Source organism: Syngnathoides biaculeatus, chromosome 14, assembly GCF_019802595.1.
Source record: "Syngnathoides biaculeatus isolate LvHL_M chromosome 14, ASM1980259v1, whole genome shotgun sequence".
Lineage (NCBI taxonomy): Eukaryota > Metazoa > Chordata > Actinopteri > Syngnathiformes > Syngnathidae > Syngnathoides > Syngnathoides biaculeatus.
Window position 1 is genome coordinate 16,995,162 of NC_084653.1, and position 23,631 is coordinate 17,018,792.

Below are 23,631 nucleotides of genomic sequence, written 5' to 3' on the forward strand. Positions count from 1 at the left end.
AACCCTTTACATGGGTCAGTTTAAACCGGCTTCTCTGAAAACAAAACTAAATAAAATTTAGACTGCTTTATTGCACATTTTGGAAGAGTAAATGTTGAGCAGTTCAAATCGCCCCATGAACATCATTGGTACAAAACATTTAGAGGGTAAAGAACATCCATCCATCCATTTTCCAAGCCGCTTATCCTCACAAGGGCTGTGGCAGTGCTGGAGCCTGTCACAGCGAGCTTCAGGCAAAAGGCGGACTACACATACATATAATAAACTACAGTTTTTGTGTCATTAGAAAAGCCCAACCTAAATTCTAAGCGTACTAGATTACTTTGAAAACAACTACATACATACATATTACCTGTTATTATTCTTATTATTATTATTATTAAGAGTAGTAGAAGTAGTAATAGTTGAAGTAGTCGTAAGAGTAATAATTAAATTCCGATGGTTGAGGCCATTATAAATGACTAGTTACGTTTTTTGGGAGAAGTTAGGAAAATGAAAATGGTAGACATATCATTTTTACGTTGGTTTCTCAAGAACACCAATTACATTATCAGGCTAATATGAACCTGGGGCATGTTTGATTATCCAAAAGTGTCAAGGGAAAGGGGGAAGAAAAAAAAAAATCCCAGTAAACATTGCTTAAATATCATTAAGCACTTAAACTGGATATGTTGATGTTGCACTTTGTTCAACACAACTCATAGTAAGAAACAAAATTAAGACCTTTACAACAGGTAAATTTGACCTGCATTGTAAGAGGAGGTTAAAAGCTTCCAAAAGTAAATCTTTAATTATTTCCCATTTTATACAAGTTTAATAAATCTGACTGCGCAGTAATGATGGTATTACAGAAATCCAGAGTCAAGATACATTTCTCTTTTATGGGTAAATAATACAGGAACATATAAGAAATATCATGCAGCATTGTGCTACATACTATAATCTGCCAATATTCATAAATACAATCAAAACGCAACTGTCTGTCAAACCTGAAGAATACTGATGACACCTTGTGGCCGTATTTAATTGCAACATGTGTCAACGTTACATGTTGTTACTTTGTTGCGCCTACATTGTTAATTGTTGTTATTGTTTTCTTCCATTTGAAACCATCCATCCATTTTCTTAGCCGCTTAGCCTCACAAGGGTCGCGGGGAGTGCTGGAGCTTATCCTAGCTGTCAACAAGCAGGTAGTGGGGTACACCCTGAACTGGTTGCCAGTCAATCGCAGGGCACATTGAGACAAACAGCCACACTCACGATCAGACCAAGGGGCAATTTAGAGTGTCCAATTAATGTTGCATGTTTTTTTGAATGTGGGAGGAAACCGGAGTACCCAGAGAAAACCCACGCAGGCATTGGGAGCACATGCAAACTCCACATAGGCGGGGCTGGGATTGAACCCGAGAACTTAGAACAGTGAGGCCAACGCTTTCCAGCTGATTCACCGTGCCGCCCCATTTGAATATTGACAAATTTTATTGTTAAGCCTTGAGACTTCATAACAGCAGGGTTGACCTAAGTATCGACCTTAAAATTGATCACTTAACTCTTTTTCTATATTCTGGGAATGTGTATTTATGGGCACTGTCCTATAAGAATAAAGCAATAAATAAATGAAAAGAAAATTAATGAAAAGGTATGAATGACAGACATACAGCATTACCTTGTTGGGTCACCTGATGGACATCAACAGCTGTAAAAGGTATAAAAGAATAATTATAATCATAAGCTTACCTTATTATGAGTCAGTGTGAGTCTCAAATCAGGTTTTATGATGGCGTAGGCCACCAGGAGGTCTTGGATTTTCTTCACCTCATCCTTGCACCTCTTAGCTGATGAGTAATATTGTCGTCTCACAGGAAGATTCTTGAAAATTTTCAATACACTAACGGTTGTACCTGCAACATATGGCAATCGTTTTTTTTTTAATTATTAATTAAAGGAGACTGAAGAAAAGGTGGCACAGTGTAAGACTAGTTAAAGCATCTGCCTCACAGTTCTGAGGACAGCCCCCACTCCCCAGGGTAGGTTGATTGAAGACTAAATTGCCCGTAGGTGTGAATGTGAGTATGAATGGTTGTTTGTCAATAGGTGGCCTGCAATTGGCTGGAAACCAGTTCAGGGTGTATCCCACCTCTTCACTGACGATAGCTGGGATTAGCTCCAGCACACCCGTGATCCTTTTGAGGATAAGCAGCTCAGATACTGGACGGATGGATATTGTTGAAAACTGACAACTAAATGGCTTTCATACAAAATAGTTGCTCTAATCTAATCATCAGGACAGCATAACACTGTATGCCTCTGTTATCGTTTAGCGAGTTTTGGTTTTTCCTCAGATAAAGCAGTGGACTTAAATATCCATCCATCCATTTTCTTTGCCGCTTATCCTCACATGGGTCACGGGGAGTGCTGAAGCCTATCCCAGCTGTCAACGGGCAGGAGGTGGGGTACACCCTGAACTGGTTGCCAGCCAATCGCAGGGCACATGGAGACAAACAGCCACACACACACACAATCACAGCTAGGGGGAATTTCGAGTGTCCAATTAATGTTGCATGTTTTTGGGATGTGGGAGGAAACTGGAGTACCGGGAGAAAACCCACGCAGGTACTGGGAGAACATGCAAACTCCACACAGGCGGGGCCAGTATTGAACCCGAGTCCTCAGAACTGTGAGGCCAATGCTTTACTAGCTGATCCACCGTGCCGCCAGACTTAAATATGTATTATGAAAATAGTTATGAGAAATGTTAGCCATTAAAATTTTACTTTAAATAAATGTGGTTGTTCTTCTATTTTGCGGCTTACAATAAAAATTTAATGAGACCTTGCCTTGGCCTAGGTGAGTTGGCTTCTGAGAGACGATGTGTCCTTGAGGATTAAGCGTGTACTGGGTGCTGATGTCTTCAACCTCTGTCTTGGTGGTGATGGACACCTGGAGAGGACCAGTAAAAATTAGACTGGTTGCCAGCCAATCGCAGGAGTCATACAAGTAATTTTGTGTCTCCAATAAATCTAACATGGATGTTATGGGAATGTGAGTGGAAGCTGATGTACCCTGAGAAAAGTGCAGAACTGTGAGCCAGGTGAGCCAACCATTACATAACATTGGTGCCTTCACACAACCAACAATGTCTCAATTAAAATACCGTCACTTGGTGATGACTGAGCTTTGCACTGACCTCCGCCACTGCGCAAACGGAGCCGAGCGCCTCTCCCCTGAAGCCGTAAGTCTGGAGGCGCTCCAGGTCCTCGTGGCTGTGGATCTTGGAGGTGAAATGGGGCACGGCCATCACGGGAGCGTCCGCAGCTTTGATTCCACGGCCGTTATCACGTACTTCTATTCGATCCAGGCCGTGGTTCTCCTGCAGTGGCATATCAAAGGGGGAGTTTTGATATGAATGCAGACATCAAAGACAAAATCATTTGTATGTTTGTTTTTTTTTTTTTAAGATTAACACATAATCACTGCACTGTAGTGTAAAACTCCATGGTAAGATGGCAGCAGCAGAGTCCACGTGGTTACCTCGGAGTGAAAGTAAAGTTATTTGTTGCATTTATTTTTGCATTTTCTATTTTTGTGCCACTTTTTGTTTTCTTTCTTACCTTGGGTCCTTGAAAGTAGAGAAGAACACAATTACAATAGAATTCTAGCATGAATTCATACATGAAATCGTCCAACTGTGAAGGTTCATACTCCAGCTGGCAGGCAGCCTGGCTAGCAATATGCTTTTGGCTTCAATTGAAATGTCCACTTTTGGAAAAACAAAAAATAATAATAATCTCCAACTTTGCAACGATAAGAGAACGCAGGATTCTTTATTCTGATTGAGTTCGAGTCAGTGCTCAAACCCAATGCTCAACTATAGCATACTATACAATGAAAGGTGGCGTCCAGTCGTGACTTGAAAGTAAGAGCTCTTCACACAGCCGAGCTACCAAGTCATGGGCAGAGAAACTCGGTCAGAATGGCGGTTATTAAGCAGATTGGACATATTGTGACATCATAAATTGGCAGGCTCTCTCTCTCATGGACACATTTTGGGGAAACAGGGAGCTTCCTTAATACTGTACTTCTTTTTGTAATTTCCCACTTGACCCCAACCCAAGGTTGTTAGGAGCGAAAACAATGTCAACTGAACTGTACCAGTTTGACGTCAATAGTTGAAGCCCCAGCATCCAGTGAGTTCTCAAGCAGTTCTTTAACAACATTCGTCACCGAAGTGATGACCTGTGAGCTGGACAGCAGCCGCACAGTCTCTGCTGGCAGCTGCTTCATGTTGGAAGTTGAAAAATAAAAACCAATAACAAACGAAGAAAATAATATTTGTGAGTAAGAATCGCGGGGATTACGTGTGCTAAAATATGTCTTCAGTAAGAGATCCTGTTTGAAAACGAATAATGACTACTTATACTACTACTACTCATAACAAAACTGAATATTGAAGATTATCTTAAATTGAATGAATGCTAATGCTACTCGTCTGAGACTGCCCAATAAACAAATACGGAAACAAGCCTATTCCCGCCCTCTTTTACTAAACGCTGATTGGTTGCCAGTGAAAAGTAGGTGTGTGTGGCTAACCAAAAAATTTGCCCTCATTTTAAACTGCCAGGTATGCATCGTTTAAAAATTCCTCTTCTCTCGACCTAAATACAGTTGAAAACACAAGGTCTATTTTGTTAATTTGGTGGTGAGTTTAAAAAATCCCGTACACACTCATAAATTCAATTTAAAAATACAACATTCTCCTTGATAAAACCTCGAATATCGTGGCATGGGTAAATTTAAATATATGACGTCAGGTAGGGTCCATTAATTCACTTCCGCTTTGTGTGTCTCTTCTCAGTACCCGTCGGCTAAATTAAACCGAGTGAAGCACATCAACAACAAGGTTGTTGTTGTTGTTCTTTTATTTCTCTACGCAACACATCGTTTCTCCAGGAACCGACACTGTTCGTCGCTATAACCTGTAAGTCTCCTGATTCTTTATATCTCTACTTGTCTTTGAATCCAATCAAAAGTAGATGATTTTTACGCATACTCTACTCCATTTGGTACACGACTATACTGCTAAAACCGAAATACGATGCACAAGACATATGTTTCCAACATTTTTAAAAATCCAATTTACTGTAATGAAGCTAGGTTTCAGTTGAGAGTTATAAGCGATTTGGTGCATGCACATCAGACGCACTGCTCTTATCTAACATCTGTTACCCCGTGGACTTGTTTGTAGATAAGTGTGTATTTTGTTGCATAAGTTGTTGACTTACGTCTCAATTTTTATGAAGAAAAAACAAGACATTGATAAAACAACATTCAACATGTTCAAATTGTGAGCAGTCTCTCTCGGAGTCCAGAGACCCTGGGTTCGAACCTGGAGCTTGCATATTAAGGTAATCGAACCATATTTTTAATGGAAGTGGTTCTTTGGAAAAAAAGAAGAAAAATTATTCCAGGATTTTTTTTCCCCTTTCTGGGCATTTTTTCCCACACTACATCATGAGGGTTAATATATAAAGTGTCGAGGATTATATTTTTTTGTGGTACATAAATGTACATGGGCCAGTGTGACCAACCACAAGCTTGTAAAAATGACATATAGAATACTTAAAAGAGTACAGTAATACAAAATAAAGCCAATAAAAGTTGTATCAATTTTTTTTCATTTTCGGGTTTATTTGACACACTGTGGAACAAACAGTAGAGGCTAATTCCTGATGTAACCCTTCTGTTCCATTGTAAGGTAACTTGACTCTTTTTAAAACTTGAAATCTAGAAAATATTCAAAATGTATTATGCCAGCTTTATTTTTTTCTTCATTTAATTATGTAGCTTTTATCATTGTATTTTTTTAAATCACTAAACATATAGCCGGTCACGTGGACCATCAATAGTTTTGGTGTGAAAAATCAAATAAACTGATTCCCATTATCAACGTACGAGGAGAAGCTCACTCTTCTGCTTTGCAGTGTTCTTAACACTGCAAAGCATTCATCCAGGCTGGAAGCTGAAAGCGGGCCAGAGAACAAAGTTCACCAAGATTGGCTAACATATTTTCTTTTGACATGCTATTATGATCCGTTGGGTCTAGTGGGCAAAGTTACAGTCTGGAAATTCTAGGTGTCATTTCCATGTAGAGCTCCATATCGAAAACACATACATTTGAATCAGTGTTTCTTTTTTTATGGTGGCTGAATTGCCTTTTGGGGGGCCTCTACATTCCAGAAAATGTTCTTATTATTGCAAATGTGTTGAATTTTCAGCTAAATTTATGTATTTAGGGATCCTGAATGGGACTTCCCTATACCTGACTCATTATTACGTCTTGGAAATAATAATAATCAGGCCCAGTCACCAGTTCCACTGATCCACATAATACTGACTGGGCATGTCTAATAGAATAGGATGCACACAGAAGTCTCAAGGACTCTTGTTTGAGCTTGTACAAGAAGTCGGCTGTTTTGGACAAATTACCGCAGTAATCGCCTGTGGAAAGTTTTTAAAAATATGCATCTCTTTATATCAATTTCACTGATCAACACAAAATTGGGTGGATGTCTATCATAACAAGATGCATGAAAAAGTCTCAAGGACCCATGGCTGACATTGAACAGCAAAGCCAATTGCTGTCCCTCAGTAGTGCCTTGTTGAAGGTTAGACAACAATTGGCCCCTTGCGCTAGTTTCACTCATCAATACGAAACATGTTTATCATAACAGGATGCATGAAAAAGTTTCAAGGACCTATGCCTGAAATCGAACAGGAAGGAAGCTGATCCCATTTCAACCAGCCATTTTGCGCAAATTAATATGGTTTCACACGTCCTTCTCGGGAATTTGCCCAAATCAGAAGCAGGTATCCGTGAAAGATGGCTGAGCTAAAATTGCCAAACTTTATATCCTATCCTAATGTGGATGGAATAATGTGTCAAAATTTAATCATTTTGGGGTATTTTCTATGGGGGGAAAAACGGTGCTCTTCAGCTTGTCATGATTTTATTTTTTTTTTTTAAATCTGCCAGACCAGCATGAATGTGGGTGTGGCACACAGCGAGGTGAACCCAAACACCCGAGTCATGAACAGTCGAGGCATCTGGCTGACCTACGCACTCGGCGTGGGAATCCTTCACATTGTGCTCCTGAGCATACCGTTCTTCAGCGTGCCTCTGGTGTGGACACTCACCAACGTCATACACAATTTGGTGAGTAGAACGCAGTTCCCATGTATGGAAGTTCAAAGTGAAAGTGTGTATGTGCGTATAGTAATTTCCGGCCTACAGAGCACACCGGTTTATAAATCTCACCCAGTACATTTGTAAAGGAAATAACATTTGGTACATACATACACCGCAACTGTTTCAAAGCCGCAAGTGCCCACATTGAAACCCACATTGAAACACGAGATATTTACACAGAAAGACTGTACTCAGAAAGAGTTTTTAAAGTTTAAATACCTTATCTTAGTTTAACATAGCAATAACACAGTAGCACAAACAGGGCTTGTTTAAAAAAAAAAAAAACTGCCACGGCAGCTACACAGCATCAATACGGTAGCACGGGACTAACAGATCCAGTTAAAAAAAAAATCATACCTAAATCACTGAGATGCGGCAGTAACACAGCAGGAACACGCTAGCGCGGCACTAGTGTGGCGCGATCAGGGAAAAAAAACATACCAGTAAAAATCACAGAGACATGGCAGTAGCACAGCGCTAACGTGAGCGCAGCGCTAACAGGGCCGGTTAAAAACTTCCTCGGCACATATATTCCACCGGTCTCACTCTTACCTTCTACGCTCGAGTGTCCCCTTGCGGCCGTTAGAAAAAATGCACAAATTAGCCGTATCACTGCATAAAAGCCGCAGGGTTGAAAGCGTGTGGAAAAAGTCACGGTTTATAGGCCGGAAATTACGGTACACATTTTTTAAAGCATTCATGCATGGTCAGATATTTACAATACGTCAAAAGACATGCCACAAGGCTAAAAGAAACTAGCTTTTGGATTCAAATATACAGTACACGATGGGAAAACTTGATTTGATCGAGCAATGAACTTGGCCACGGAGCAAATTCAACTCAATTGGATGTACCACCGTATACTGTATAAGCAATTGAGCCATTTTTATTTGTCTATCTGTGTAACAAAGGGAGACCACGCAAGCTTCAATGCTGCACGCACGACTGATGTGCAGGCATTCTGCTGTCATCAGTTGTCTGAGATGATTGTTTAAGATACTTGAACTATTCTAAGAAGCCTTTTCTTGACCGTGATAAGATCTTGCAGACTAAACAGGCTTGACAGAAATATGTTCCCATTTGTATTCTCTAGCGCTTGCCCTCATGAGGGTTGCAGGTGAGCTTTGGGGCTATCCCAGGTGACTTTGGGAAAGAGAAGTGGGGTGCACCCTGGACTAGTCCCCAGCTAAAAAGAAGGCACATAGAACAAACTACAACCATTCACCGTCTCTTTCACACTGATGGACATATAGTCATTTAAGATTAGTTCTGGTGAGCGAAGCGGCGTGTATAATGGTGCTTTGAGACACAAGTGACCCAGCTAGCAAGTTTTCACGATACGAGCTATCATTTAGCCAATTCTTTTTATTTGAGATGCAAGCAAAAATTTGAAGTACAAGCACTGTATACTGTGGCAGGGAACTCAATTAAGATCACAATAAGCAGGAGTTCAGATCGTGAACAATTCTTCAAAAAAGAGCCTTCAAGCTTTTCTTTTCAACATTTTTTTACTAATTCCAGTTACGGTTTAATGTAAAAAAGAGAATTGACCCCTCCGTGGATATTGCGCAATCCGCGTCACTGACCAATCAGAGGACAGAGATCTGCATAAACCAAAGCCCGTTTTTGCTCCCGCCATTTTCTCAGACAACATTGCATGGTCCAGTATAGGTTTAGTTAGCGTTTTATCGCGTATTTGGGTTATTTAACGAAAAATATGGTTAAGAGATGTAGTCACGGACTTTGTAATAGTGACGACAGGTATCCTGAAAGGCTAGTTGGTGGAGTTCGATTCGTACCTTTTCCAAAACCGAAGACCCAGTACGAAAAATGCCTTCGATGGATCAAACTTTGTGGAAGACCGCATCATCAACTAAATCCATCTAATATCAACCGGAACACATATGTTTGCACGAAGGTATGCCCTATATTTGATTTTCAATACATGTCTCGTATAAATGAAGTCGAAGTTCTTCGCTAGCATAACACTGCTGCTTGTGAACGATTGACACACTGATTCTTTGTTGAGCGATATTTAGCGATGATCGGACTGCACAAAGGTATTGATTTCTTGCTGGCTCGCGGCCAGAAGCTTAACCAGACTGTGTTTGCACGAAGATATGCCCTAAATTTGATTTTTAATACACGTCTCATATAAATGAATGAGACCTTCTCCGCTAGCATAACTTTGCTACGTGTGAATGATTGAATGAAATCAGAAGCACGGCGTCTCTCTCAGTTAAGAATGTATTGTATTTAGAATCTATAATATATCGTTGATTTGAATGAAATCAGAAGCATAGAGTCTGTCTCAGTTCAGAATGTATTGTATTGTATTTGCCATTTTTACTGTTTGTCTTACGTGAGCGCACGTGGCGTGACGTCACTTCAGGAGGTGTGGTTAAGTGCCCTGTACGGAGGGGTGAATTACACTATGTATTTAAATGTCCCATGTCGTGACGTTTGATATAAGTTTTTTTCTGACTGATACTTGTAGTAGTAGTAGTAGTAGTAGTACTCCCTCTTGAGTACTCACTGACACCGAATACAGAAAACCAGTGCTTTTGATACATAAAATTTTAAACAGCAACTTAATAATTTTGTGAAGCAATTTTTGTTTTTTTGTTTTATTTTTCCAGTTTAATTGCAAAGGCACCTGATGCATGGATTGTATTGAACAATCAAAATAATAGTGGCGTTGAATCATTTCCATTGATTTCAACAGGGAAAGATGATTTGAGATATGAGTGTTTTTAGAGTTACAAGCATGGTCACGGAATAAATTCAAATTGTATCTCAAGGCACCATTGTGTAACTTAGTTGAAAAGGAAAAAATAAAGGCAGCAAACAATGTTTAATCGTTTGGCAAATAACTACATTTTCAAATCACCTGCAGCATTGTTTATTACTTTACAATTATTGTTTATTACAAGTCACCCCACTCCGTTTCACCATCTGAAAATAAATAACTGTCCCATCCATACATTTTCTTTGCCGCTTATCCTCACAAAGGTCGCGGGGAGTGCTGGAACCTATCCCAGCTGTCAACGGGCAGGAGGCGGGGTACACCTTGAACTGGTTGCCAGCCAATCACGGGGAACGTTGAGACAAACAGCACCACACACAATCGCACCTACTCGCAATTTGGAGTCTTCAATTAATGTCCATGTTTTTGGGATGTGGAAGGACACCGGAGTGCTCGGAGGCAACCCATGCAGACACGGGGAGAACATGCAAACGGCACACAGGCGGGTTCGGGATTGAACCCGGAACCTCAAAACTGTGAGGCCAACGCTTTGAAGTTGATTCACTGTGCCGCCCTAAATAACTGTCCATTTTAATTAAAAGAGAAAATCAGGATACAATTAATACAATTTCTTAAATATTAAAAAAAAAAAATAAGCATCTTGAATCTTAATTCTTAAAAAAAAAACAAAAAAAAGTCATGATTTTCTGTTTGACCCACAAGATAATAGAGGAGGGTGGAATAAATCCAGTTAGTCCATTTTGACAGTACCGTATTGAAGAAGACAGATGGGAGGACTACATTTTCTCATCATAACTCTAGTGGTCCCCCAAAATTGGCCCGGTCTCGTGTTCCTACTCAGAGTGACTTTTTATCTTGACAGGGAATGTACGTGTTTATGCACGCGGTGAAAGGGACACCTTTCGAGACCCCGGATCAAGGAAAGGCCAGACTTCTCACACATTGGGAGCAGCTCGATTACGGCGTTCAGTTCACGTCTTCGAGAAAGTTCTTTACCATTTCCCCCATCATCTTGTAAGTCACAACCATCCTTTTTGCTTTTTTTACACATGTATAAAAACATTTTTTTGTTTGTTTCAGGTATTTCTTGGCGAGTTTCTACACTAAATATGACGTGACGCACTTCATCATAAACACTGCCTCACTTCTAAGCGTGCTCATCCCCAAACTCCCGCAACTGCATGGTGTGAGAATCTTTGGGATTAACAAGTACTAAATACTTCTCTACACTACCTGTACTCAGTTCTTGTGTATTCTGCAATGTGAAATACACTATATGGTTCAATTAGTGTCATTGAAATCAGTGAGATAATTTTTTTAAAATGATGGAACATTTTTAAGACTGGATGTGAATTTCTAGCGTGTGTGAATGTTGAATCCTGTTATATTGCAGGTCAAATCGAACTATTTTGAAGTTAAAAAAAAGGAAAAAAAATCACATGGGGAAAAAAACAAAAATAGATGTTTCTTTTCACTGATTTTTTTTTAACCTCAAAGTTTTCTGGATAATTGAGCATCCACTAATCAACATAAAAAACACATTTTATTTCACATCACTGCAAGTTGAGTGAATAATGAGATTTTTTTTTTTTTTTTGAAAAAAGTTTGCATGACGGACACTTTTCTGACTAAACATTCCCTAGGTCAAATTGGCCCAGAAACATTCTTCCTCTGGCCAAAATTGATCCACACATACATATTCTGACACTTTTCTGCATAATTAATCATGCCGGGGGTCAGAATGACCCACCAATGTCATTGCAGTTCCTGCAAAATTATGTAATGTTCTAAAGTGTCACAAAATCAATAAGGTTAATCTAATTAATCAACAAATACATATTTCTGGATAATGAAAAGTTCCCTGATTAAAAGTGACCTAGGAGAACTGTTGCTGTACATAACAGAAGGTTGAGTGATGCGTTTTCAGTCTGGTGGGACCCGGGCTGGCCCAGGTATCAGTGAGGCTTTTGGTTGTTTTTGTTCTTTATTATCTGACTTGAATTTACAGTGACACTAATGGCTATGATGTTTTTGTTTTTAGCCAGACTAATGCCCCAAATGTATTTTTCGGCAAACAAATGTTTACTCCTGAGGAGCCTCAAGGACTTCCTAAACTTCCAAAAGTAATTGAATGAACTCCTCCCTTATTTACAATATAAATGTATCTATATTCTATGAATACTTAAAGTCAATCGCCGCAGGTGTTTTGACCATTTGTTTTGTGAATATTAAGTCTTCTTAGTGGTGTAAAAATGTTCTTCTGGATGTGAACAATGTCTGTTATTGATTGAGGAAAGTCAAACGTATTCCAGTTCGTTGTTTTTGCCCCTCCGTGGGATCCAACTGTCATGATTATTTCACGTTTGGCTCCTTTTTTTTAATTTATTTTTGTCCATCTGAATTAATTAAAAGTATACAGTGCATTATTTTTCTTGTTTGTTCTCATAATCCCGGTGGAGGACCAATTCTACCCTACACCGAGGAGCACATTTTCACTCAGGATTGTTTTCTAGTCTTGAGATTTCATTTTATTTTGCACGTATTCAAATGACACTTTTGTAGTATGGCAGCCCTTGAACATAACCAAGCCTCCATGTTTCAGAAATTATGGTCTTTTGTGGACACATGATCCAGGCAACATTATTGGTACTAGGTGTCTTGAATCTGTACAAAGACAAATCTTGATCGGTCTTGGGATTCTAAAGTGAAATGGGCCCCTTGGTGTCAAAAAGCCTAACCTCTATCACAGGGGTCGGGAACCTTTAGGCTGAGAGGGTATGTGACGGGAAGTGCGTTCCAAGTTTTCAAAATCAGCTGGTCTGCGGGTTAAATTTTTTTCATTCACGTGATTGACCAGAATTTCCTCGTTGTCGATCGCGATGGACACATTGGGGTCCCCTGCTTTATATAGTATGTCGTTTTGAGGGCTCTGCGAACCATACGCAACCACCAAAAGAGCCAGGTGTGGCTCGCGAGCCATGGGTTCCCGACCCCCTGCTCGATCATGTTCTGGGGTTGCTTAGTGTTTCACATTGAAAAGACCACTGTACCTACTGTCAAACATGGACCAGACAGCCTACATTCTGCGTTTCCATTCCTAAAGCTGAGAAACATATCTGTCGGCATTGGTGCATCCAGAGCATTTCAATATGTGCACGGCGAAATCTCAAACCATTCTAGAGTGAACGTGCTGCCCAGTGTCAGAAAGCATGGTATCAGATGCAAAAACAACACAAAACAATCAATATTCAATTAAAATTTTAATGTAAAAAAAAAAAAAATCATAAAATATACTTGTTAAATAGCCCTACTATGGAGCTCCTCACACTGTTGGCTCATGACTCCTTTGTAAACCTCAAAACGGTGGTTCAGGTCTTTCTGTGTGTGAATTTTGTACTTACTCCCCAGGGCTCCATCGGGAAGTGCCGAACCGTAAAACACGCGACTTATCCGCGAGTGGACCAGCGCCATGGCGCACATGACGCACGGCTCTCTGGTGACATACAGGTCGTACCCGGAGCAGATGTACGGTTGCTCCACCGAGTCCGAGACGGGCGTCAAAATTGAGCGACAGGCGGGGTACAAGTCCAAGCGGTAGCACCCACCACCCTGTCCACGGGCCACCAGGTCGATGCACACCATGACGGCGTGATGCAGGGGGTGTCGCCCTCGGCAATCGTGGCCCACCGCGACTATCTTTTCAGAGACCGGATCCACCACAGCAGCGCCCACAGCCTCCATCCCCAAGGCCTGCCCTTCTTGGGCTGCAGCCAGGGCTGCTGACATGTAGGTCTGCATCTGGGCTTTCTGGCCCAGGGTGAAGGACACTCCTCGGAGGGCGTCTGTTACCTGTTTGTCTTCGTGGAAGGAGGTGGGCCAGTGCTTGCTTGCCAGCTCAAACTGGGGTCTGGTCAAAGGGGGTCGAGCAGGAACCTTGACCACGAAGGGCTCACCCAGTCCATCCCATCCAATTCTGAACAAATCTGAGTCTGGCACGTCACTGACCAGGCACAAGAGGATCTCCAGAAAGTGAGGGAGCCCCTCATTTGCCTTGGTCGACCGGACCCTTTTAACGTGCTGGAGGCCTGTCAAGGGGTAGAGGCTGTTGAGCTCTCGAACCAGTCGGGACGCCGCTCGCTTGTCTAGGACGGGGGCGGCAAAGGCATCGATCAGCTCTACGCTTCGCGTATGCTCATCTGAGAGGACTGGGTATGCCGTCCAGGAGTCAGGGTCGCACGCCTCGCCTTTCCGCCGCTTGAGCTCTGGTTCCATTGTTTAAAAGTCCTCCTGTCGGGTGGGATTCACACCAAATTGGAGAAAAATTAGTGTCTTTGCACATTGCGGGCAAAATGGCCAGATTATATTCCCTCAATTCCTTAATATCTAATTTTAGCTGTGACCTTGACAAAGCATTGACTTTAGAAATTTCATTTTAACCTACAGATTCAAAACACCCTGTGTCAGATGTAACTAAGCAGCTCCAGACCTGGAAAAAAAATGTAAAAAAAAAAAAGATTTCTCACACTGGGTTGCACTTTTTTTATTTCATGCAAAAGGAAAAAAAATAATACACAAAATATAATTGGTGATAAATGTTCCTCCTTTTTTAATTGCAGATTTCTCTTTAGCCACTCATTTAAATACATAGCTAAAGTGCTTAAATGATTTCTAATCAGTTCAGCAGATTCATCTTAATTACACAGTTCATTATAATATTAAACTCTTATTTTATGAACTTTTTAAATACATTGATCTTGATTTCGTTTCTGTTTCTGACATATTTATAATTTCCGTCACTGTAGCGTTAAATGATAGTTTATTAAAGAGTTATATACATTTCAACTTGTGCTCGCTTACTCTTTTTCCAAACATTATTTTAATATTTATTGGTAGGATATTTTTATTAGTCTTGTACATAGTTTGTCACATTTTAAAATGTAACTCATGGAATTTTAATACCTTTATAATTTACCAATAATGGATTTGAGGCAACTATTTTTAAAGCCCTTCTGTAAAATACTGTACATGTAATACCAGTATATGTTTGTAATGTTGATCCTCATATTTCTACACAGTAGATGACATAAGGAACAACCATTACGCTGTTATGATTGTGTGAAAGGAACTCTGAATGCTTCAGCACACCAAGAGATTTTTGAGAGTGAGTTTGAGGATTACCACTTCCTGGGTGAGAGAATTTGGTATGGATGAACCTGACCAACCTACAGAATCCTCAAACTGACACAACACCTTTGGATTGATTTTGAGTAGACATTGAGCCAGGCCTTCTCATCAGACATCAGTATGTGACCTCACAAATATGCTCCTGGAACAATGGGACAAATATTCCCATAAACTCACTCCTAAATCTTGTTCAGAGCCTTCCCACAAGAGTTGGAGCTTTTCTGGCGGCAAAGGGTCGGACAGGATATTACATCATACTGGAATATATGGCTTTAGAATGATATATCGTTTAAAATCAAGTCAAGGCTTGATCAATTAAATGCTCTTCCACGTAGCGATAAAGTGTTTGGGGATCAAATGGATTATTGCTGGTTTAAACTATTAACAATAGGCAATTCTAAACATTTTTCCTTGTCAGTTACTTGCAATTTTTACTTTTTCGAGGTGGGGCTCAATCCAATACCTGGGATTTAGTGTACTTTTTTGTTTGTTTAGCGGTGTGTCATGAACTTTTTCTAATGATGTAAAAGTGCCTTAACTCAAAAAGGTGACAACTACTGGACCAGTCCACAGCCCCCCCCCCCCATTCACTTCCTCCCGAGAAGAAGCTTTGTCTTCAAGACTTTAGGGACGTGTCGAATGGTCAGCGAAACCCTGGTCCCTCGCGTCAGGGTCTCACCCAACTGCGCCCTGGCAACGTCCAGGTTCAGCACTTTGTCCGCCAGCATGTCGCACTCGCGATCCCCGATGCCATGGAGAACGTTCCGGTATGCATCATCCTGCAGCACCAGCAGACTGCGTGGCCTCAAGAGAAGCGAGAAGATATGGCGGTCGCCTTCCAACGTTGCAACCTCGTCATCGACATCCAACCGGCTGACAGGTGTGTAAAAGTCCAGTAGTGCATGCGAGCCCAGGGTGATGGTGGTGACTGTAGGATGGTAAAGGGGTCCATCCTCATGGGGCATAATCCCTTCTCCTGGTTTGTACTCATTCACCAGGACGTGGTTGGCTGTTTTTCCACCGAAAGCTCCATACGAGGAAACTTTCTGACAATATACCTGAAGCCAAGCTGGCATCTTCTCCTCCAGCATCCCTTTGGGATGCGGCAACCCTCCCCAGTTCTGCAATCTCCTGCCGGATAACTGGGTCCACTTGGGTTTGGGTGACTGATAGACCTGCTGAAGGAGGTAGGCCTCTTCCTCTTCCGATATGAACGCAGGGATGTAATAGACTGTAGGGGGAGCGCCGTTCACAACAAATTGCCTCAGTTCCTCGGAAATAAATGGCGGGTGTTCCATATCTCCTTGAGGGGAAAAAATTACATGGAAAAGTTTGGCATATAAACTTAATTTTTATAAGTGGCGGCTGTCACGCTTGAGCAGGATGTAGAAACCAAAGACTCCACCACCACATTGCAACAATACTCCCCATCTTAAAACAATAAGGTCACATTGTTTCGGTGTATTAATAAACTAATGTGAAGCTTTACCTCCTTTCGGACATCAATGATGTGCTCGTTCGGCGTAAAAAGAATTAAAAGCGGCCCTCGCGGTGATGGTTCAGTGCAGCTTTCTAAAGTGTCCCCCCACAAAAAAGCGGAAATAACTTAATTTTGAAACATGAGTTTGGAACGACTATTTTTTTTAAATTCTCATGTTATGAATTACATATTTATTTTGTATGATGTTATTATTGACATTTTTGTTGACATTTCTTGTTTCAATACTTTGGGTATTTTTTTGTGGATGCACGAACATATTTACATGTGACACAACAGGGCCCAAAGTCATTGAACTATTTACGCTTTCAAAGAATACCCTTCTAATATTTACTTGTTATTTTTTAACGGGTTACGTTATAATGTACTAATATGCTTTTTATTTAATTTCGTATTTATTTACAATTCGTAATTATTGTAACGTTGCCTTCACTACTCCGGTCCAGTAGGTGGTGGTAAACAATTTTACATTTTATTACAATGTCACTGTTAATATCCATCGGGAAATAGTATGTTTCCTTACAAAGCGAACAGACCCCTGCAGAGGCTGCTGCTGGCTTTTAAACGGCATCAGTATGGCGACACTGCTAAGAGGAAAAGCTCCTCGTCCTCGTCATCCCCCCGGCTGGTTTTGGGCATCGAGACGAGCTGCGACGACACCGGGGCCGCCGTGCTCAGCGAGACGGGCGCTATACTGGGAGAGTCCCTTCACTCCCAGAAAGAGGTGCACCTCAGGTAGGACTGAGAACACCAATTCACTTGCCATTGCAATGCCAAGAATGTCAAACTCCCTTCTCCCCTTAAAAAAACAAACAAAAAAAAAACATTGAAACAATTAACATAAGATGACAAAGAATATTATAACAGCCCTGTTAGAGACATTCGTCACTTATCACACGCATCTCAAACTTTTGGAATACCTTTGCATCCAGAAATATAGAATGTGAGGATATCATTAGAACAAGGAGACATTTTTTTATCCATTAAATTGTTTAATTATTAGTACATTTGTCTATTTTGTGAGCCAGAGTGCCAGGAAAAAAACCACGGAGGAACGCTGAGCCCATGCAAACTCCACACACTCCACTTCAGAACTATGAGGCCAAAACTCTACAGCTGCGCCATTGTGCCGCCCTATTGTATTTTTATATAGTATCACAAAATCCTTCATATGATATACTTCAAACTCAAGTGAAAGCATCACTGTTAATAGAGCTCGTGCACGTGACGTCACAATTTTCACGGCGCCGTATTGCCGGTAAAACAGAGCTGCTCGACATTGTGGGAGACTTTGAATCAGAGGAGAATACTTACAATACCCGAGACCTGTTGTGCTGTTGGTTGTCACAACAGACGAGATTCAAAGAGATCATTCTATAGAATACCATCTGAAAAGACCAGAAAATATCGATGGATTTTGACAATTAAACATGATGGATGGTGCCGAACCAAAATACACAGACGCCTGTGTAGTGATCGCTTCATTTCAAGTAGGAATTATTCTTCTCAATCTCAAATTACCAAAAAGTATTTATAATGACAAATTGGCTCATTTGAGAACAATGCGTGTTTTTAAAAAAAAAAAAAAAAAAACGTCTGTCACAGAGGTTAAGTGTGACCGCAATCGCTTCCATGTAGGTTCCATGGAAATGACTCCGTCCTCTTTTTTTTTTTCAATCATAGGTAATGACTGCGAGTTTGTGTAAAACCAGAGATCATTTATTTAAATGTAGGTATTTTTTATTGAATACTAACTGAAAAGATCGATGGATTCCGGGAAAGGTTAACGTGTCGCCCAACACACTTCTGCGTTCACAAGCTGTCAAAACCGTCACTATGTGGGATTTATTTCTGATGAGAACAGATCCAGCAACAAAGTATTTGTATGCGTCCAGACTTTTCTACGCTTTCAAACTTTTCTGTGTAAATCGCGACGACGTACTCACCAAATCCATGTGTATATCCAGTTGTCCAAGACAAACGGAAGCGAATTAACAGTCCAATTTCTTATCGGCAAAAACATTAATTTCGGCATTAAATACCTCTATGCCGAATTTATCTGATTTTTCCATGTACCGTCGTTTATTTTCACCTTCTAAATGTCTAACAGTATCGGACAAGACTCTGCGTCGTGCTACAAGACATTTTTCCGTGTCATCTCCAACCGACTTAGCACTGAGCAATGCTTAGCTTGACCGGCAATTTGGCGAGGTAAACAAAAATCATGTGATTTTATGACTTAGGTGCACGAGCTCTATATCATACCTGGGCAGCTGGAGAAACGAATCGAGCTCAGTTTCTCTGGAACAGTCGTGATTACCAACCTTTGTGCCATCTCCCAAAAAACTGTGGCTCTTCTAATGTAGAACTGGCGGCATCATACCTACTGTGGCCAAGCAGCTCCACATGGAACACATCGAGAGCGTAGTCCAGGAGGCGTTGGACCAGAGTGGCGTGGACCCAGCTCAGCTGTCGGCAGTGGCCACCACTATCAAGCCGGGCCTGGCCCTGAGCTTAGGCGTGGGTCTGGAGTTCAGCCTTAGTTTTGTCAAACGGCACAGCACCCCCTTCATCCCCATCCACCACATGGAGGCCCACGCCCTGACCGTTCGCATGCTACAGCCTGTTTCCTTCCCGTTCCTGGTGCTGCTCGTGTCAGGCGGTCACTCGCTGCTTGCAGTGGCTCGGGGTGTGGACAATTTCCTTCAGCTGGGTCACAGTCTGGATGAAGCTCCGGGTGAAACTCTAGATAAGGTAGGACTCTTTTAAGTCATTCACTCCCAAGAATGGATGTTTCTATTCATCAACTCCAATCTAACCATTTGCAGTAGCTATGATATAGTGTGAAATACTGTGCTGCAAATGTCAAATTTATTCAATTATTCTTTTCATTAAGCAGGTGTTGAACCGTGTACCACACAGCTATTCAGGCTTCTATAGAAGTATACAGTGATTTCTCTGTTCTCAATCACAATCCGTTCCAGAAAAAGGTTCGAAAACCGAATCAATATTTTCCATTACAATGAATGGAAAAAGAAATAACGCGTTCCAAGCCTAAAAAAATTGGGCTTTTTAAAGCATTTTTTAACTTTTCCTGATAATAAACTGCATAGTAGAAATACATGTATAGTTTAAATACTTTATATAATAAAATAATTCAAGAAATATATATATTTTTTGCTGAAAATGTATGCTTTAGTGGTATGCGGTATCTGGAGCGACTCAGCCTACAGCCTTGTAAACTTTTTTTATTAACAAAAGTGCAGAATAAGTTTAAACAAACAACAATGAGGGGGAAAAGGCATTTTTTTCATATATTTTTATACAAAGTAACACATAAAAACATTCGTAACTCCAGTTAATAAAAAAAGCAAAAATGCAGAAATGCTTCAACAACTGCACGTATCAAATATCTTCGGGGGTGGTGACTCGCCCCCTTTTAAAAAAACAAATCTAATGTCATTTGTTTCTGCCGTCTCATACGCGACAGTAGAATTTTGGAGTGCGCTGCTGCATTCAGATTTATTGGGGTGATGAAGTTTGACGAAATTATGCCTTTTGTACCCGTTGGCACAAATGGCTTTGATGTCAGCACTTAGGACAAACAACAGTCACTACCTACTACAGTCAGCGGTGTGGGAATTCACAACAAAGCGCGTTGTGGGTCAGCTGGTCTGGCCGCGCGCAATATGTTATTTCTGGGGTTCTTCAGTGGCATTTGAGTACCGATTTTCGTTCGAAAACAAGCAAAAACATCTCGAAATTTTCATTCGAAAGCGGGGACGTTCGAAAACCGAGGCTTTACTGTACTTTACTGAAATGATGAACAGACGCTACCAGATGGGACTGTTGCTGTTGTTTAGGTGGCAAGACGTCTGTCGCTCATCAAGCACCCGCGTTGCTCCACGCTGAGCGGAGGACAGGCCATAGAGCTGCTGGCTAAGGACGGCGACCGGATGAAATTTCCTTTCAGGACGCCCATGGGACAAATGTACGACTGCTGCTTCTCTTTTTCCGGGCTACGAAATCAAGTTAACATGACTATCGAGAAAAAAGAAGCAGAGGAAGGTACGAGGACAACCCGCCCTCTCTCAGTTACGTCTAGGGCTGAAACTTTTAATCGCATAGCCTGAATACAGTAATTTCTCAATTATACTACACACTTTTAAATAAACTCAATTTTTACAGGTGCTTATTACACACAAGCAAAGATGTACAAATATTTCATCTCGTCATTGCACAATTGCAACACATTATGCTGCCATCTTGTGAGCAAGAGGACACCGCAGATATAAATAGACACAACAAGAGAGTAGAGCAGAGTACTAGCTACTATTTTTTTGAGAAATTAGTTTTAATGTTGTTCTACATTTTTATTTTTAAATTAAATTATTTATTTTCGTTTTACTTTTGCTAATGTACTTCAAGAGCATGTTCAACAGAAAAGTGAACGTTTGTATCTTGGGAAAATGTGTGTACTCACAAAATTTAGTGGACATTTCTATCACAGTAGTCTGTAGGACCCTTGCCCCAATTTGCTTTCGTCCACAGGTATTGAACACGGAACTCTGCTCTCCTGCGTGAACGACATAGCAGCAGCGACGCAGCACACGGTCGCATGTCATCTTGCCAAGCGCACGCATCGCGCCATCTTATTCTGTAAGGCCAATGGATTGTTGCCCTCGCTCACGCCCACATTGGTGAGTGTATGTGTGTCACTCGCCAAATTGACCAACTCCAGAAATTCCATCAATTTATTTTCTGAGCCGCTTATCCTCAGTTGGGTTGCGGGTGTGCTGGCGCCGATCTCAGCTGACTCTGGGTGAGATGCGGGGTACACCCTGAACCCTGTGTGCCCAATCGTAAGCCACGTATAGACAAACAACCATTCGCATTCTACGAACAATTTATAACGCATTTAAAAGTACTTACCAATGGTTCCCAAAGTGTGTGTGTGTGTGTGTGTGTGTGTGTGTGTGTGTGTGTGTGTGTGTGTGTGTGTGTGTGTGTGTGTGTGTGTGTGTGTGTGTGTGTGTGTTTGGGTTCAGAGTCTTACAGGGACACTTTGAGAATGGAGAGTCGCAGTGGAGATTGAATCGGCGACCTTTTGGTCAGTGAACGAATATCCCAAAATATTACAAATATATTAATTTTTATTTTTTTTTTAAATACAAGGTTACCGTAATTTCCGGCCTATAAGCCGCAAATTTTTTCACACGCTTTCAACCCACCAGTTTATGCGGTGATGCGGCAAATTTGTGCATTTTTTTCTAACGGCCACAAGGGGGCATTCGAGCGGAAAAGGTAAGACTGAGACCGGTGGAATATATGTGCCAAGAAAGTGACTTTTACCGGTCTGGACCTGTTTGTGCTGCACTAGCGTGTTACTCCCGTGTCTCTGTGATTTTTACCGGTATGTTTTTTTTTTACCGGCCCTGTTAGAGAGACCTGAGTGTTAGCGCAGTGGCGCTAGTGTTAGCATTAGCGCAGTGGCACTTGCGTTAAGGCAGCGGTGCTAACATTAAACTCTCTGTGTCTTTGTAAATATCTCGTGTTTCAACGTGGGCACTTACGGCTTTTACACAGCTGCGCTGTATGTATGTACCAAATGGTATTTCGTTTACAAATGTACTGGGTGAAGCTTATAACCAGGTGCGCTCTGTAGGCCGAGAATTACGGTCTATCGTTTTATAATACAATCCATGCACTGTTTAAAATTCACTTTTCTAAACTTTAAAAGGGGAAAAAATAAGGGCAGGAGACTCATGGTCTAAATTTAGGTGCCCTGCTATTGAGTGGTGACCAGTTCAGGGTGTATCTCGCCCTCTAGCTGGGTTGTGTTCCGGCACCCACGCGACCCTAATGAGGATAAGTGGGAGAGAAAATGGATGGATGAAAAGTCAGTCAAATTTGTCTATATAGTTTTCTAAACTTCCATTATTCGACCTTGATGTGCTCTAGGTTGTGTCTGGAGGCGTGGCGAGCAATCAGTACATCCGCAAAGCTCTGGGCATCATCGCCGAGGCAACTGGCCTTCGCCTGCTATGTCCTCCCGCTAAATTCTGCACCGACAACGGCGTGATGATCGCGTGGTACGTCACCACAATTCCTTTGGTCTGAATCATCATTTTGTTTTGTTTTTTTAACTTTTTTTTCTCTCCTTGGCGAATCAGGAACGGTGTTGAGCGACTCAGGGAAGGAAAGGGAGTGCTCCATCCAAATGTGGAGATCAGTTATGAACCCAAGTATGTACCCATGCACAAAAAAAAATGATCAAAGGATTTCTGTCATGCAGATTTAGTCAGGATACCAAACAAAGTTAAATTAAAATACTGTGTTGTGTTGCAGAGCACCACTGGGCGTCGACCTAACGTCGCAAGTGAAAGCGGCGGCTATCAGGGTCCCGTCAATCAGGATGAATATCTCATAGACCAAGGGTCTGGAACCTACGGCTCGCGAGCCACACCTGGCTCTTTTGGTGGATGCATATGAATCGCAGAGCCCTTATAACGACATATTGTATACAGCAGGGGTGCTCAATGTGTCCATTGCGATCGCCTAGTGGATAGCGAGGAAGTTCTGGTCGATCGCGTGACTGCGTGGCCAAAAAACAAAAAAAAGACATCAGCCTGACGTCTTTTGGGGAGTAAGTACAAAATCCACACACAAAAAGACCTGAACCACCCTTTTGAGGTTTACAGAGGAGTCATGAGCCAACAGTGTGAGGAGCTCAATAGTAGGTCTATTTAAAATGTATATTTTATGATTTTTGGTTTTATTTTACATTAAAATTTTAATTGAATACTGATTTGTTCTGTGTTGTTTTGCATCTGATAGCACGCTTTCTGACAATGAGCAGCACGTTCACTCCAGAATGGTTTGAGATTTCGCCGTGCATGGAATGAAGTGCTCTGGATGCATCAATGCCGACAAATA

General features: G+C 41.3%; 5 protein-coding genes across 11 annotated transcripts in view; 2 read left to right on the forward strand and 3 right to left on the reverse strand.

Annotated features, from left to right (window-relative positions):
• Window positions 1-4,502, reverse strand: part of pms1 (PMS1 homolog 1, mismatch repair system component) — a 41,211-nt gene extending 36,709 nt beyond the window's left edge. For 3 of the 5 annotated variants that reach the window (XM_061841123.1, XM_061841122.1, XM_061841121.1), the window contains exons 1-4: window positions 4,153-4,502; window positions 3,188-3,370; window positions 2,838-2,940; window positions 1,738-1,901 (exon numbers count right to left, since the gene is read on the reverse strand). In XM_061841123.1, coding sequence (XP_061697107.1) covers window positions 1,738-1,901; window positions 2,838-2,940; window positions 3,188-3,370; window positions 4,153-4,284 — 582 coding nt within the window. In that variant the 5' untranslated portion in view covers window positions 4,285-4,502. The other 2 variants (XM_061841125.1, XM_061841124.1) reach the window with 2 other exon arrangements.
• Window positions 4,503-4,834: 332 nt separating this feature from the next.
• Window positions 4,835-12,425, forward strand: ormdl1 (ORMDL sphingolipid biosynthesis regulator 1). Of its 2 annotated transcripts, XM_061841297.1 has the most exons (5): window positions 4,842-4,978; window positions 5,301-5,405; window positions 7,034-7,213; window positions 10,876-11,027; window positions 11,094-12,425. In XM_061841297.1, the coding sequence occupies exons 3-5, from the start codon at window positions 7,040-7,042 to the stop codon at window positions 11,227-11,229; spliced, it is 462 nt and encodes a 153-aa protein (XP_061697281.1). In that variant the 5' UTR covers window positions 4,842-4,978; window positions 5,301-5,405; window positions 7,034-7,039; the 3' UTR covers window positions 11,230-12,425. The 2 variants fall into 2 exon arrangements, with proteins under 2 accessions (XP_061697282.1, XP_061697281.1); XM_061841298.1 differs by lacking the exon at window positions 5,301-5,405 and having other exon boundaries at window positions 4,835-4,978; window positions 11,094-12,321.
• Window positions 12,426-13,171: 746 nt separating this feature from the next.
• Window positions 13,172-16,796, reverse strand: adat3 (adenosine deaminase tRNA specific 3). The gene is made up of 2 exons (XM_061841293.1): window positions 16,687-16,796; window positions 13,172-14,300 (listed from the first exon to the last, which is right to left on the reverse strand). The coding sequence occupies exon 2, from the start codon at window positions 14,283-14,285 to the stop codon at window positions 13,311-13,313; it is 975 nt and encodes a 324-aa protein (XP_061697277.1). The 5' UTR covers window positions 14,286-14,300; window positions 16,687-16,796; the 3' UTR covers window positions 13,172-13,310.
• Window positions 14,526-16,812, reverse strand: alkbh6 (alkB homolog 6). Its single transcript, XM_061841294.1, has 2 exons — window positions 16,687-16,812; window positions 14,526-16,500 (listed from the first exon to the last, which is right to left on the reverse strand). Exon 2 carries the CDS (start codon window positions 16,493-16,495, stop codon window positions 15,785-15,787), a length of 711 nt encoding a protein of 236 aa, XP_061697278.1. The 5' UTR covers window positions 16,496-16,500; window positions 16,687-16,812; the 3' UTR covers window positions 14,526-15,784.
• Window positions 16,813-17,156: 344 nt separating this feature from the next.
• On the forward strand, window positions 17,157-23,555 carry osgepl1 (O-sialoglycoprotein endopeptidase-like 1). Of its 2 annotated transcripts, XR_009798096.1 has the most exons (8): window positions 17,157-17,430; window positions 19,062-19,449; window positions 20,559-20,763; window positions 21,247-21,395; window positions 22,657-22,787; window positions 22,869-22,940; window positions 23,044-23,431; window positions 23,533-23,555. XR_009798096.1 is itself a non-coding variant. In XM_061841291.1 (7 exons), exons 1-7 carry the CDS (start codon window positions 17,207-17,209, stop codon window positions 23,123-23,125), a joined length of 1,251 nt encoding a protein of 416 aa, XP_061697275.1. In that variant the 5' UTR covers window positions 17,157-17,206; the 3' UTR covers window positions 23,126-23,499. The 2 variants fall into 2 exon arrangements, 1 of the variants encoding a protein (XP_061697275.1); XM_061841291.1 differs by lacking the exon at window positions 23,533-23,555 and having other exon boundaries at window positions 23,044-23,499.
• The last annotated feature ends 76 nt before the right edge of the window (window positions 23,556-23,631 follow it).